This window comes from Diadema setosum, chromosome 21 (genome assembly GCF_964275005.1).
Source record: "Diadema setosum chromosome 21, eeDiaSeto1, whole genome shotgun sequence".
In the NCBI taxonomy this organism is placed as follows: Eukaryota; Metazoa; Echinodermata; class Echinoidea; order Diadematoida; family Diadematidae; genus Diadema; species Diadema setosum.
This window is the reverse complement of record NC_092705.1, coordinates 31,065,624-31,081,977: the sequence shown is the minus strand read 5'-3', so window position 1 is coordinate 31,081,977 and position 16,354 is coordinate 31,065,624. Positions and strand designations below refer to the sequence as shown.

The following is a 16,354-nucleotide window of genomic DNA, read 5'->3' as shown; positions in this document are numbered from 1 at the left end:
TGTTTAGCTCTTTATACTTTTTTTGATATTTTTTCGTGAATGTACGAAGGTATATACAGTATACTGGATATTCTTTCTTGAATTTTTGCATTTTCCCTGCTTTCTTGATTTTAGCCATCAATCAACAGGCAAGGCGATCATTCGCAGTATAATAGCAATGTAATAGATAGGAAGAAGATTGTCCTGAATCTTCTGAAAAGGAATAACTTGTTTTGTATACGGAAAATTAGAGACAATGTGCGCAAAAAAAACAACAACAAAAAACATGGATATTCATAACTATGTAGTCATAACACTTATTGATAACCAAAAAGTCTAAAAGTTTCCAGTAAAACAAACAAACAAACAAACAAACAACGGTGTATTGACGATTTGAAACTTGTGGCCTGGGTTGATAGGTCTATCACGTAACAATCATGCTTCGGCCTTTAGATATGATTATAGCCTATGGGCAATCGAAACAGTCGTCCTTGTCATTGTGATATAGTATGGCGTGTTTTGGTAGTATTCCTTTGCTTAGATTTACACAAAACGCCCGTGTTGGTTTTCATTGCTTTGCTCAAAGGCTTTCAATATTCCATGCCTACGAAGTATTGCATGAATGATATGCCTTTTTAATTTTACATCAGTATCCCATGACTTAACAGAGTAACTAAAACAAAACTTTCTTCTTACAAAACGCCCAATGACTATAAACGGTTTTCATGGCTTTGCTCAAGGGTTTATAATTCCCCTATGTGCGAAGTACTTGAAGGGATCGTATAGTTTTGATTGAGACATAACTTCAGATTTCTCTTTTTTTTTGTGAGATAGTGAAAAACCTTTTGCAAAATATAAAAGAGCATGTGATTCAAAAAGGAACTCAACATTTATTTGATGAAAATCGGTTATGAAATGGCAGAGATATCTAAAACAGAGCAATCCTAATGAAAGGTGGGACCCACCTTTAATCACGAAAGCTTTGTCTTACTTTGTTTTTTGATGTCTCAGCAATTCCAAAACCGATTTTCATCAAAATATAGAATTTGTAATCCTCTCAGGAGGGTATGCATTATTCTATTCTTCCTAAGTGGTTTCTCGGTATCTCACAAAAAGTTTAAAGTCCAATTCTCAGTTACACCAATAATAATTAATGTAACATAATAATAATGATAATAATAATAACAATAATAATAATAATAATAATAATAATAATAATAATAATAATAATAATGATAATAATAATAACAATGATAATAATGATAATGATAATAATTAAAATAATAAGAATATGATGATAATAATAGGTGCATTTATAAGGCGCTTTATACTGGTGATTCGAAGCGCACAAAAAGACTAAAAACAAAATAACATTTACACAATGCAATACTCTATACCATCCCTTTAAAGATATGCCTTTTTAGCTTTACATTTAAGTCATTGTTGAATGACTTTAGAGAGTAACTACACCAATTTGTCCATAGAGAGACACTGATATCTCGATGCCTACTCCAGATTTGTCACAAGCTCGAAACCGTAATAGCTATCTTTAGAATACACGATTAGTTTATGTACATTAATATGATGAGAAAGTAATCCCATTCCTATGCATTAATCCTTTCTCGGCCGGTGAGTCAAATGTGCATACATTTCACTCACTTATATGGACATCTAATATATATTATGGCATGCAGAGTATTAAAGCACGTCAGCTAGTGTTTGCTGTCTGTCGAATCATCATGATCAATTATTAGTTTTAGTTTTGTTCAAATGCTGGTGTTTTTTTTTTTTCGAGATTACTTCCTTATTGCAACATATTGTACTTTAAAGGCCTGCCGCAGGTTATTGGCATGGGTAGCTATATATAACGTAAATATAGATGCCATTTAACAGAGATTTACTAAACTGTAACTGTTCAATTCTTGTCTTCAGCTTCTGTGTTAACTGTTCAATCTCTGTATTCTGCTATAGCCCAAAGAAATAACAGAAGCTTCTCATAATATTTCTCCGCTCCCTTGAGTCCTTGGTATTTCACGATTTTGTTTGTTTGGTGTCGTCAATGTATGAGCAAGATAGAACAATCATGATACGCATGAATACCATTTTACCAGAAAAAAAGTTGATAGTATTGCCGCCTACAGTGTCTGATGAATTTGCAGTGTTTCTCCGTATTTTCTCCACACAAAATGCTTCACAACATAACTATTTGCACACAGATCTATAATTGCCAATGAGTAAACTCAACACAATGTATTGTCATTCTCTATATTATATTATGTCATTCCATTTTCATCATCATAGTGTGTGGTGTGTATGTGTGTTTACATGAAGTACAGTCATGGAGGTTCCTACTTGGATTTTTAACATGTCGTAGAAGTTGAGTTGTTCATGATTAATATGACTCACTGTCAAATCCTGTAATAACAAACGACCCTGGACATTGCTTGAACTCGTTCATTTTCTTCCAGGATTTCCGTGACATTCTGAGGAGGGAGAGTGAAGACGTGATATTGAAACCATGTCAATCTCGTTGATGTTATCGTGTGCTGCAGCCACTGCCCTGGTGGTGCTGGTGAGACGGATACGTGTGCCTGCTGGGATGACTGAGCCTTGGAAATACCGCCTCATGATCAGCCTTTTTGTTCTCCCTCGAATCTTGGTAAGTAGGTTTATATGTCATAATAGATCAAAACTATAAAGATAGCTATGGTAACCTTGAGGGAAAGGGGAGGTGGGTGGAGATCTCGATCGTGGCCTCAATAAAAGGAAACTATAAGATTTAAAAAAAAAATCCTGAGCAAATACTGAGAAGATATCAAAGTCAACTGAATATTACAACAACGATCATTCACATAAAAGAATATGGCATAAACCCTGCTGAAAGAAATGTGTTTGTGGACGATTACTCTGAAGCAGGTGTTCAGCACACATAAATATCTGGTCACCAAATGTTGTATTAAAAAGAGGGGAGGGAGATGGGGAGAATAATTAAATGGTGCATAGTTTTGGGTGGTTTTTTTTAACTTCAGATATTATATGCTTTTGATACTTGACAGTGATTTAATTTAGAGCAACACCAAGTAAGGATTTGCAAGCCACAGAGGTATCGCTACACTACACAAAAGACTTACAATAATTGCAATGTTACAATGGCAGCAATCAAACGCCTACCCATCAAATTCACACGTCAACGTTAATGTGATTAAACATTGTTTTCCTATGTTAGTTAATATTTATGAACTGGGCTGTATGAGAAAAATCTACAAATTTTACTCCGGTTTTTGTTTTCTTGCTATACTGCGCATTTGTTAAACCTTTGGGTTAGTTATCAGGTATGGTTTTTATAAAAGTGAATGGCGATGACTGTTGTGCCTCGTAAAGCGATGAGGTCGTTATGGAAAACTTTGAGATGATTATTTTCACGCTGTTTTGTGGGTCAAACACTAAGTCAGACAGGTCGCGGTATGACTGTGAAGAAAGAGAATGTCACTTGAAAATATATTATAACAAAATGATCTACAAAAATAAAACTTGAAGTTTGATCCAAAAGCAGAAATCGTGCCATGCCGAAAAATGTGTTGAGGTATGTCATTTTGCATCCGTAAACGCCCATCTTTTTGTGGGGGATTCCACGTCTAAATAAATGACATAACCTATTATAATTATAGATATATTCTTCTTTTTGTAACTGTTTTCATTTTGTTTTCGTTTGATAAACACACAACACAACAGGAATATGTTTATGTGCTGCTAAATCGACGAAAGCCGTTCGCGCCCGTGCATGCAAAGCGACTGATATATGAGAGCACTGAGGCACGGCCGAAAGAAACCAGAAAGGGTTCCAATATAAGGTCAAGGGTCACGGACTTCGACGGGGTCAGGGTTAGGCTGTACGAACCAATCAGAAAGAAGAACGGGCTACACCCGGGAATTCTTTTCTTCCACGGCGGTGGTATGGTCTATGGATCGGCAGGTGGGTCAACGAACATCAGCGCTGCCATGACTGCGATAACTTCAAACCTTTTGCTCGCAAGTCAGTGATCTACTGTAGGTTTTAAGTTAATGAAAGATTGATAAAGAGTTCCATCAATGTAATGCCAATGGTTGTTGCCTTAAATGTAGTATTATTTTGTTTCATGTTTGTTTATTTGTTTGTTTGTTTTCCTGACCCAGATCTGTTTATTTACCCATTTTCTCTCCAGTTTATCGTCTCATTTTTTAAATTCATTCTTCTACTTCTTTCCTCGTTTCCTCTTTCTTTTTCCGTCTTAGATTTTTACAACCACTTGACACGTAAAATCGCCGAAGAACTAGACACATTTGTAGCTTCTATTGAGTAAGTAGGCATATCTTTCCTATTTTGTGTCCTTTGAGAGCAATATCAATTGAGTATACCCATTATGTTTCATGTTTCGTCTTTTTGCTTGCCAGTTAAAATGAAATAGTATTGTTGTTCCATGGAAATAAATCTAATTGAATCGAATGATTACAGAACGTCTGGGTATGAAAAGTAATTCTAATTTTAGTTTACAATTGTTTTTTTTTTTTTGGTTTTTTTTTTTTTCAACAGCACATCGATTGACGATGTCAAGCTACATAGTTTGAATAATATGCATGATATAACTTGTGATACTAATCACGGTCTGCAAAAAAAAAAAAAAAAAAAACGGAGGACCCAGTATTGTAATGCAAGACACTTTGAAAATTACGGTTCGTCAAAAGATTGATTATTTCTATGAAACGAAGAAAGTAAAAATTAAAGTCCGTCTCATTCCCTTATTGTATTTCCCGTTAAGCCAGTTAGTATGGGTTACCCAACCCAATTTCAACTGCAAATTGATTTCAATCAGTCATTATTCTAATAGAAGACGTACAAGGACATGGTATTCACTAAATTGGTCAAGGAGGCCATTTATCATTATTATTTTTATTTGATGTTGGATTATAAAGTTCGTAATTATAGAGTGGCGTCACACAAGATGTCAGACAATACAAGATAAGTATCATACCATACCAAAGTATTCCTTGAGAAAAGGTTTCATCCCCAACAATTTGGAGTGTGATGGTCTTAAAGAAAAAAAAAACTTATGTTAGGCAAGAAAGATGCCTGGTCACATACATTATATTTTAAATCAATCGTTTGCTTAGGATCCGCTTCATCATTTTATGATAACTAACTCCATTGTTAAATGTGATTATGAATAGTCCTAATTGTTTGTCATTAGACATACGACCATCGTGTAAAGTAATAGTGCAGCCAATGTAACAACGTTAGTTGTACATTTGGTTTACACAAGTCCATGACACTATATTGTCATTCCTATGCATCCCTATAAAGCAAGTATTGGCACTGGCATAGCCGGGGGGGGGGGGGGGCGGCGATGGGGGCGGTCGCCCCCCCCCCCCCCAAGATTTGGACCGGGGATTTGGGAGGCGGAAAAAAAAATGCGTGTATACTGTATGCATGCACACGAAGCGGGTCTCCTTTGCAACCTTTCATCAAATGAGATCATATTTTTTGAATATTTCACTCAAAGTGTGCACCAGATCGTTGAATTTCAATACAAAATATGCAAAATCGCTCGTGCTTGGGAGGGGGTATCCCCCTCCCAAACCCTCCCCCTCTCTGCCTCTTTCCCTATCTAGTACACTTTTTAGATTTACAAAAAATTATGAATAATTCTGAGCGCACAAGACTTATCACTTATATTCCGAAAACTCAAAGTTCCCTCATGTACAAGGGGAATTTCCCTTTTAATCGACCATTTCCTCTCTCAGTTCCCCCCCCCATCATTTTTTTAATTTTCCAAATATTTCATGAAATTTATGCGTATACGAGATATCTCAATTTCAACCTTAAAAAGGCAAAAGCTCCATCGTACGGGAAGGGTGGAGATAACACTCGCCCACGCCTTCTCCCTGCTCGCCCGCCCCTCCCCCATGCATAGAAGTAGACTGTGGCTACACTTTGAACATAAACAGTTTTCCAAATATGACACAAAATGTGTGCACCAAAACGTTTAACTGCAATCAGAAAATTATACAGAATCTCTTTCCATAGACTTGCTACACTTCTCTTCTGATTGACAAATTTCCAGATATTCCAACAAAAGTGAGCGCCAGCTTGTTGAATTTCAGTTCTAAAAGCTTAAAACTGAAAAAAAAAAAAGCTCCCTTGAATATGGGAGAGGTATCATGCCACCCTTCCATTGTTTAATTGTTACCCACTATAGACTTAGTACATTTTTGGGAATGACAATTTCCGAATTTTCCACAAAAAAGTGTGCTCCAGATCGCTTTATTTCAATTCTAAAAACGCAAAAGCTCTACGAGTGGGAGGGGGAATCCCCCTTCCCTTAAGCTCTACCTTACTAGACTTTGTACATGTACATACACACAGATGATGCACATTCGGAATAAGAGCTGAATTCCGTGATTTTAACACTTCGGTGAAAAAGTATTGCACCAAAAATTTGCACCAGATCACTGAATTTCAGATCTGAAAATGAAAAATCACCTTCGTGTGGGAAGGGATATGTTCCTATCTACACCCTCGTCTTCATGCTTTTTCTGTTTGATTGCTGAACAGACAGCGTTCATGATATTCAGTGTAAGAATTAATACAAGAAGATTATTTAATGACACCATTTTATAGGCAAATTGTTCAATAATAATCTACACTAAACTAATACTGCAACCTTAGGCAAGTGGGACTGTTTCAACTCGTTAAAACACGCAAAAACATGCATCAAATTGCACCATTTGCAACATCAAAATGCAAAAAGTTCTCACCGTGGGAGGGGGGACACCCCCCTCCCACACCCTCCTCTCCACCGTCGCTCGCTCCGCTTGCTCGGGTTCAGTCTTGTTCATGATATTCAGTGAAAAAAAATTAATACAAGAAGTGTATTTAATTATACCATTATTTTTATAGGCAAATTGCTCAATAATAATCTACATCAAAATATACTGCAATCTTAAACAAGTGGGACTGTTTCACGTCGATAAAATGCGGAAAAACATGCATCAAATTGCACCATTTACAACATCAAAATGCAAAAAGTTTTTACCGTGGGAGGGGGGGGGACACCTCCTCCCACACCCTCCCCCCCCCCCCCCCTCGCTCGCTCCGCTCGCTCGGGCTCCGTCGCTTCGCTCCCTCGCAGACTAACCGCCCCCCCCCCCCCCCCATCAAATCCTGGCTACGCCGTTGAGTATTGGTCACAAACACTCGTGATATGGATTTCCTGTCTCTATTTTAAAATTATGTTGTGTTTTTTTTTTTGGGGGGGGGGGGAGGGGGAGGGAGGGTGGGCTCTCTCTCTCCATTTCACTCTCTTTCCCTCTGTCTAGCATGTTCTTTTCGTTTGATTGTTTGATTGTTGTTTTTTTCTCCATTTTAACTTGTTTAGCTATCGCCTAGCACCGGAACACCCTTTTCCTGTCGGGTTCAATGATAATCTTCGCGCTGTAAAATGGTTTCTGAACAACGCGAGGGATTTTGACGTGGACGCGCATCGAGTGTGCGCTGTCGGCGACAGCGCAGGAGGATGCTTCGCAGCGGGCCTTTCGCAGGTCGTTTATGATGACGTCACAATCCCCAACTTCAAATTACAGGTACTCATATATCCAGCCCTGCAGCAGTTGGACTTCAAGACACATTCGTACCAGAAGTACGAAGCGGAGTTCGGCGACGGGGGTTTCCTCTCAAAACTCGATGTCTGTAAGTATGTGTCAATGTACTTACATGGTCTGGTCGACCCTGTGACTACGAGTCGCTCTATGCAAAATGAACACATTTCGCCAAGTGTTCGATCATCTTCTCCGTTCATCCAGTACGTAGATCGGAATTTGATCCCCGAGGAGCTGCGTCTGTCTGGAAAGTATGCGAAGCTGAAAGAAGATATGGAGAAGTGCACAGGATCTGACGAGGTTTGGAATGAAGTCGAAAAGTACTACACAGACCCCCGCTTTTCACCTCTCGTTAGGAGCAACATGCAAGGCCTCCCTAGTGCGATGATTCTAACGTGCGAATTCGATTGTTTACGCGACGACGGGATATTGTATGCGCGAAGACTTGCGGACGCGGGAGTAAGCACTGTATGGAAAAACTACGAGAACGCGTTCCACGGCATTATGTGGTTTGCGACAAGTGGGCGATTCGAAGTTGGCAGGCAAATGTTTGAGGACATGATTGCTTTCATTCAACAAAATATTTAGGCAATACTATAGTATCATTCGCAATTTGTATTCGTTATTAGCTGACATACAATATTATTATCATTGTAATTCATTAGCACAAAATGGTTGAATAATGTCTTACAAAGCCATGTATACTGTTAAGACAATTCTTTTATTGCAATGTCACCAATTGAGGTTTTTTTTTTTTTTCATCTGGTCTTTGATATAGGTGTTACATGCTCCGTGAATTCGCTTCGAAATCGCTATGGAACTTTGATAGCTAACTGATGTTCGTGATCTGTGAATGAGACATGTGAAATGTAAATTGTTTGTGTTGGCAAGCTGCTTGGACAAATGTCGATGACAGGCATGTTTTATATCGTCTTGATTAAGTCATTGTCCAGCATTTTGGTATTCCATGCATGCATGCAGCTGAGATTAAACTCACTTTTTAAGGTGATGATGTTTAGGATGATAATAAAGTTAGTATAGCTAAAAAGTCTTGCTGAATATTTATCAACTTTACAATGTATACTGCAGCTGAACTTGTCTAATTGATCTTGCAATGACATCATCGACACTATCCTTCCTTGTTCATCACAGCACAAAGCAAGGAATGAATGATGCTAAATACTGTTCATCTTGAGTCGTGAAATTATTTAATTATTGAATTCTTTGATGGTTGTATTCATCAAGTGGTTAATAGTCAATGCCTGATATCGAAACATATTTTTGAAGTCGAAATCACCTTTTATTACCAAATAGATACATGAAAAATAGATACATAAATGATTGAATGAATCAACAAATACCTAAAGCGCAATGAAAATAGTGTTTGAACCTTTATTATAGGGATATTATTTTCTTTCTCATGTTTTACGTCTTTCAGTCAGACCTTTAACGCGTCTGGGGTAAATTTTACTTTCATAGTGGCAATATTGTTCAACAAAATTTATAACAGATTCTACGAAAAGTGTTAGATGATTGCTTTGTTTTAAGATTTTTCTGTCTTTCTTCTTTCTGTTGTTATTTTGGTATAATTGATAAGTTATTACTGTAAATTAATTGTGTTAATGTCAGAGACGGGTGTAGTAATGAATGCAAAATGAAACCTTATATCGACGGATACCAGGCTGATAGCAGTGTTGATGGTGGATTGCACTCGGGGAAGATTGGGGGTAGATGAGCGGGACATTATCAACCCACTGGTGTCATCAGTTCACCCTACCTTCTCCAGTTTAATGTTCCCTCCTTCATTCTATCTGTTAAGCGTAGTGCCGCTCTATCAATAACATGAAATGTCTAAGGAGCACAAAGATAATGATTGTGTGCCCATGATAGTCATAATTACCTCAAGTTACATTATTTTATTCTATCAACACTGAAATGTTTAAGTTACAGGTACAGTGACATTGCCATTAGGCAATGCTGAGAACAGTTTACGGGTTGTATTATTGCCAGTGTACTAACATGCGTGTCACTCGGTTTTGTGTAGGAGTGCAATGTTAACGTTCAAAATAGAGTGTGCATGTGTCCGAGTTGCTGTCTCGAACTGTATTCATTTGTATCATTTTATTATGAGGAGTATTCTAACCGATGTTAAAAAAAGTTTTTCAAAAAAAAAATTTCAAGTTCGGTGCTAGTGCTAGTGCTAGTGCTAGCCGCCAAATAACAGCGTTATATCGAGCTCCAACACCGACGGTCAGATTAACGAGGCGATACCGATCAAAATTATCGATCACCAGCACTAGGTGTTGGAATCACAGCACCGCGAGCTCCGCGGGAATTGCGCGACGAAGAAAGTGATGGCGCGTGATTACAGCCAGATATTAAAAGATTTAGCCAAAACTGCTTAGTTTAAGACATATAGTAAGGAAGACGGATTAAAATGCCACAAATTTCATCCATTCCCCAAAATACAACTATCTTAATTTTGCTCCCAGGCTCAGATTTATATAGCCATGTCTGGAGTGTTCGTGTACGTTACGTGGGCAACCACTGCATTAGCATAGACTTTGCACGTAAAACGTGCATCTATTATGGAAGTGAATACGGGTCTCGCACGGCAACGCTAACACCAGCACCGAACTTGAAATGAAGAAAATGATAATCCCTAGGGGCTAGTGTTAGTCAATGGGGAAAAAGCACATAAATCGCTAACACAAACGGCGGAGCTCAGTTCAGCAGACGACATTCGACACCGAGCCCAGCACCAACTACCAGAAATACGTCATAATTTTGAGGTCAACTCCCAACACCGACGTGATTTCAAGTTCGGTTTTATCGCCGGTGCTAGTGCTGAGATAGCACTAGCACTAGCACTAGCACCGAACTTGAAATCACTCAATGAAATGACCATAAATTATGTCCAAATTATACTTGCTGATATAGTTCTTTGATACATGGAATAGAACGACCTGTACGTGTATTTTAAAAGTAGGTATAGTAAATTGATCACTTGCATGAATTCAGAACTAGAATCCGTACTGCACCTTACTAAAATTGACAGAGTTTAGGTTACATGCACGAATAGATACTAAATCGTATTACTAGTAAGAAGGTTGTGGAGTAACGCGATATAAAAATGAGCGTGTTCTCTGTGTTACGATGAGATGACCAAAAACCACCTGAGGAACTGAATTCATATATACCCCACAGTTAATACTTTACTGTTAATACTTTGAGTGATGCATGTATTAGACTTTTCTCCTTTCAATATTTACAATAACTTGGCGTAGTAGTGTTCATAATTTGAGTGACTGAATTGCAAAGGAAGATGATAAACGCGCGTGTCAAGTGCACAATGTTTCACTTTGAGATAATTTTACGTGCAAATTACAGTATAAGTGCGAAAGCGTTTATGACATCTCTCTCATCTTACTCTGACAGGATGTCGATGAGTACATGCAACCTGTGAGGCTCAGGAGGGAAGACTAGTTGTAAAACTATGACAGCTATCAATGGTTCTGCATGCAGTCATTATAAACTAATAAAGTTACCGATCCATGACATTTCAAATTCAAGTGTGTACATTGCATCTCTGTTTGATTTTCTCATCTAACAGGTTTCTCATCCCAATTGCCGCGTTGCTGACGTCATAACGTGACCATACTGCGCCACTTCTGTATATCTGTTACATCTGCTTCCACAAAAACGAACTCAACCTAATGAATTGAAGGGCTCAATATTTCCATTTAAAGGCAAGAACATGGAATAGTCTGGTATAGGACCTGTTGTCCCCATCACCACAAAACCAAATACATTCAGAGAGGCTGATATATCACTATTTTCATTACTATTATCATTATCATAATGATAATAATGATTATTATTATTATCATCACTTTAATTATGTTAATACAAACGTGAATTACTACAAATCGTCATTATTATCATCACTGCTATACCACTTAACTACTACGCTACTTGCATGGACACACTTTATGTTAAATAATGAAGTCTATTATACCAAACGTGAGATTGCAAATTGGAGATTTTGACATCGCATTGTAATAGAACTTCACATCACATCATGGAACCCGCGTGGAGAGTTAGAGAAGTGGATATGTAGAATTAGAGACTTGTCACACGTGAGAAAAAAAAAAATAACCGTTACTGCTATAACTTCATTAACACCTGTAATTGTAATCAACGTTAACCATCAACGCTTCTACAACAGTCGTTACCAGTGTGGCAGTTATTGCATTTGAAATCCAATTTCATTCAAGCTCGGACAGAGCACCTACAGATTGGAATTTTTTGTCTTGAGCTTGAATTGGAATCTCACTGGTTCGTCTATCTTCCCATTATCCTTGGGAAGATGTTCTTATGAGGGAAAGTGAGTCAGTACGCAAAAGGGTGTCCGTGCATTCATGGGTTGGGTCCAATATCTTATACCTGAGTTTGCGAGAATTATTTATAAGACACAGACACAATAGCACAAAGACACACACTAACACACATACATACACGCAAATATGCTAACTGCATTAGTGGCAGCAATCATACCATAAATAAATTGATATGAAAGTTTTTAATAATCCGACCATTGCTCTGAACAACGCAATTTTTACACGCATAAGATTATCGTTCTTTCCCTCCCTCGCATAAAGCTTTTCTTTCAAGAGCAACCGGTAACTTGAAAGCACTTTGCATTTACTCCTAAAGGTTTTCTTTCACGAATTCGATGATGTCATCGATGATAGTATGTCCAAGCTGGAACGGTAACCCTGACAACGACATTACGCCGTGGAAGGCATCTTCGTAATGGACCCATTTCACGGCCACCCTGGCCTCTTCCAAACGATGCTTGTAGAATACACCGTCATCTCGCAAAGCATCAAATCCACATGTGACGATGTATGCTGGTGGGAGTCCGGAAAGGTCTCGCCTCAGCAGGGGCGCGCTGCGCGGATCTAAGAGATTATGCGACATGCGCTCCCAGAGCGCGTCGTTTCCGTCACTGGGATCGGTGCGCGTCTTGTAAAACCGCGGATCGCGAAACTCGGCTGGAAGGATGGTATGATCCACGTAAGTATTCTCCAGCGACTTAGTCTTAAAGTCAGATGACGTGTGGTTATTTCTTAACAGCTGTTCGAAGACGTAAGGATCTACTTCACCAAATTCGGTCAGAGTCACAAAGGTGATGATACTTGAAATTGAGAGTATACCGCCATCGCCGAAATCCGAGGCGTATTTTTGATAGGACGGGGTGTTGAGATCGATTTTCTGCATAGATGGATAGATAAGAACCTGAAGTTTTAGGTTTGGAAGACTGGGATCATCGTTGATTGCTTGTGCTACCGATGCAGAAAGATGACCCCCCGCGCTGTCGCCCCCGATGCCGATGCGACGCTGATCGACGCCGTGCTCCTCGGCGTGCTCCATGAAGAATCGAGTGGCTCTCTCGCAGTCCTCGTATCCGGCAGGAAATGGGTGCTCGGGAGCCAATCGATAACTGTAGTTAATAAAGGAAGAGAAAGATTGGAAACGTGAGGGGAAAGTGATCCACAATGCGACGTGTTTCCCACTTTTGATAAACCACTCCACTGATGAACTGGAATTTATGGCAATCACTGTAATGGCTGTCTGAGTGATGAACGTTTTGTTCTACCTCTTTCATGAATGTCTACTTCTATATAATAGCTGAACTCCACTTTACCGATAATGTCGATAAGTAAGTAATGCCAAGTAGACAATAATCTTGCAAAATTATCATGGCTGGGGTCGACATTTTAGGCAAGAGGAAGGCGTGGCGTTCGGTGGTATGAAACTTGTTTATATTAATTACCTGCACAATAGACAGACGTTGTTGAGCAGCCTTTTCACCTCTTCTATGGGTGCATGGGGATGATGGAAATGTTAGTGACAGGAAGTGATTAAAAAAAAAACCAGATTAGATATAGTTATCACACTTCGCAAGGTGTCTTTTCTTGGTCGTGAATCAAAAGGCATCGCGTGTTTTGTAATAAGTTTTCATTTGAATGGCCTGCTTCTATTTTGATGACATACACTGTACTTCCAGCGACCGACATAAGCTTTCTACAAAAATGACTGCAGTTAATAAGTTAATTGACACAATAATGATTATGAACTTACTTGATAGATACGACCACTGCGTTTAAACCCTCAGCAATCTTCCGAGTCTGCGTGTCGTAGGAATCTATAATGAACAAACAAAATAACAAATTAAACTCATACACCATCCCCTCACAAACCTAACAATCCTGATAAGAAGCAGCGTAATTTCAGAAAATAATATCACATTGCTATACTGTTGTTTCCTTATGGTTTGTTAGGTATAATCCCAACAAGCCATAGTTGCTCATTCCCTATTGTTGTATAATAACAGTGTCGTCGTCGTCGTCGTTGTTGTTGGTGGTGGTGGTGGTTAACCATTACACTATAGATCTCACCTGCGCTCCCGAGCACCATTCCGCCACCGTGGAGGTAGACGAAGCCCGGCTGCTTTTCTTCGCTCCTTCTGATTGGCTCGTAGATGCGCGCGCTAACCCCGTCGAGGTCAAGGACCCTGGATCTTATGTTTGACCCTGCGATTTCAGACCTGGGACTGGGTGCGGCGTATTCCTGGATGTTACGTAATCTCTTGACGTAGAAATTGGGGTAAGGTTCGTCTCGATGAAGCAAATAAGTAGCAGAAATCTAATTGAAAATACAAAGCAGCAATAATAGTGATAGCAATAGGAACATTGGTATTCTAATCATCATCATTATCATCATCAAAGTATTTAATTAGTGTGATGAGACTACGATGTAACTACCATAACTGTTGACGTAATTCACCGATTAATGATCAGAGGAGAATCTCGAGAGCGAAAAATTGATATTAATTTGTGAGGGGCATCAGCAGGCATCGGATGCTGCTTTTCACTTTGTTTTGCATACTTAAAATCTTGTTTTGAACCTTTGATATTCCGAGAAACGACAATACTATTACACTTTAATTAACAATGTAATCAATTATAATTACGTGTGGTAATAATCAGTTACCCCAATGATCATGATTGTTATGATTATCATAATAAGCATATCGATAATGTTTTAAAATTATGCATTATTCCAAACCATTATCAAGCAGAATTAGAAAACCAGATTAGCATTCAATAGGCCCCTACATGCCACACATGACTAAGAAAGTTAAACAGTTTAAGAGAGAATGTAAAGTAACATGTGTATTTATTTTGTATCAAGCTTATCGATATTATGGTTTGTTCACGAGAAAATTGAGAGAGATATAGAGAGAAAAAAAGGAGAGAGAAGATATTATAGACGACTTCGTTGTACTGAAAAAAAAAATCAATTTTGATATCTTTCTTCTCAACATTGGTGAAGCTTAAAATAATATGAATGAGGGAAAAATTGAACATGTTAAAACCTTTGAGTGGGGATCCTACGTATTTTGATTTATATAACTCATTGATTTTCGAAGTAGGAGCGATTTGACTACGAAAGTTTATCCAACCATCAAAAAGGCATTTAAATCTTGTACCAAGTCTGCGTCGTATATACAGCATAATCTATGAATTGGCACCACACTGACACGATGAGCTGTGTACAATAATTAAGCTTCTGATGACATGAGCTCTCGTAAAGCAACCTCGCAGACAATGGATATCGATGCCTTATACAGCCAGCATAGGATACAACTCAATGATAATACCTACAGCTTACCAGCAGCTTTGTCAGGCGAATCGATGTCATGAACAGACGGTATTTCACCGGCTCCGTGATGCCTCGAGGAACCGGCTCGTTCAGGGTGTATGCGCACAGGAATCCCAACAATGCCACAACAATACCGCAAAACATTGCATTACCCTTCATTATGGACCTGCTTTGAAACGTTTTTCACAGGTTGTAAAAAAAAAAAAAAAAAAAAAAAAACCCGAGGCTTTTCTACAAAGTATACAAAGCCAGCCGCGGGACCAGTCAACCGAAGGTGTTCTCAGGCGCAAGCATACTAAGCAGTACTCTTGTATAATACTGGTCGGACAATAATGTGTTTGCCCGTCCGATGCACAGTGTACAGACGAGGGGCACTCAATGGTGTGGTCTTCCAGGGATCGGACCATGGTCTCTACAAATCAAACAACAACTTAGACTTTGACTTAAGCTTAGAAGGGTTCTCATTACTGTGATAAGCCAGTTAGTTCACGTGCACATTGGTATAAATGAACCTTATATTTTTTTCGGTATTATTTACAGCGATAGATGCAAAGAGATACACCACTGTATTTAGATATTCTGATAATAATCATGATCAATGGACATTCCAAAACACGGGTGGAATATTATTTGAACGACTTGCCAGGTATACACTAGTCAGCTTTCTGTAACATTCTCCCTGGGAACAGTGTGTGTGTGTGTGTGTCATGGGGGTAGATCTGTGTTGCAATCATAGAGCTGTATTATACAGCACCTGCTCTATGGTTGCAATCTTGCCTGAAAATCCGTCGTAGTCTAGCAACGGGCACCGTGTATATAATTTCATGCACCTTGCATCCAGGCATTGCACACTCGGGTGCCCTTGTGATACGCACACACACAATGTAAAAAGCGGCTGCAGAAGAACGAAACCGTCACCTGAGGGCAGCCTCCAATATTTTGTAGCACCACCAAAGAGACAGAGGAGAAAAATCTCTGAGCACCACACACATACTAGTGCACTAGTACCAAA

General features: G+C 38.9%; 2 protein-coding genes across 2 annotated transcripts; one reads left to right on the top strand and one right to left on the bottom strand.

Annotated features, from left to right (window-relative positions):
* Positions 1-2,497: 2,497 nt before the first annotated feature.
* LOC140244489 (neutral cholesterol ester hydrolase 1-like) lies at positions 2,498-8,199 on the top strand. Its single transcript, XM_072324119.1, has 4 exons — positions 2,498-2,638; positions 3,712-3,952; positions 4,252-4,315; positions 7,392-8,199. Exons 1-4 carry the CDS (start codon positions 2,498-2,500, stop codon positions 8,197-8,199), a joined length of 1,254 nt encoding a protein of 417 aa, XP_072180220.1.
* Positions 8,200-12,162: 3,963 nt separating this feature from the next.
* On the bottom strand, positions 12,163-15,501 carry LOC140244656 (arylacetamide deacetylase-like). The gene is made up of 4 exons (XM_072324276.1): positions 15,352-15,501; positions 14,076-14,322; positions 13,759-13,822; positions 12,163-13,117 (listed from the first exon to the last, which is right to left on the bottom strand). The coding sequence occupies exons 1-4, from the start codon at positions 15,499-15,501 to the stop codon at positions 12,322-12,324; spliced, it is 1,257 nt and encodes a 418-aa protein (XP_072180377.1). The 3' UTR covers positions 12,163-12,321.
* Between the last annotated feature and the right edge of the window lie 853 nt (positions 15,502-16,354).

What these genes read in the sequence shown, in the direction of transcription:
- LOC140244489 (XM_072324119.1), top strand. Translation starts at nt 2,498, where the DNA reads ATGTCAATCTCGTTGATGTTATCGTGTGCTGCAGCCACTGCCCTGGTG. An exon ending in TATGGTCTATGGATCGGCAG is followed by an intron (nt 3,953 to 4,251) that starts GTGGGTCAACGA and finishes TTTCCGTCTTAG; the next exon opens with ATTTTTACAACCACTTGACA. An exon ending in ACATTTGTAGCTTCTATTGA is followed by an intron (nt 4,316 to 7,391) that starts GTAAGTAGGCAT and finishes TAACTTGTTTAG; the next exon opens with CTATCGCCTAGCACCGGAAC.
- LOC140244656 (XM_072324276.1), bottom strand. Translation starts at nt 15,501, where the DNA reads ATGAAGGGTAATGCAATGTTTTGCGGTATTGTTGTGGCATTGTTGGGA. An exon ending in AATGGTGCTCGGGAGCGCAG is followed by an intron (nt 13,823 to 14,075) that starts GTGAGATCTATA and finishes TGTTCATTATAG; the next exon opens with ATTCCTACGACACGCAGACT. An exon ending in GCAGTGGTCGTATCTATCAA is followed by an intron (nt 13,118 to 13,758) that starts GTAAGTTCATAA and finishes TATTAACTACAG; the next exon opens with TTATCGATTGGCTCCCGAGC.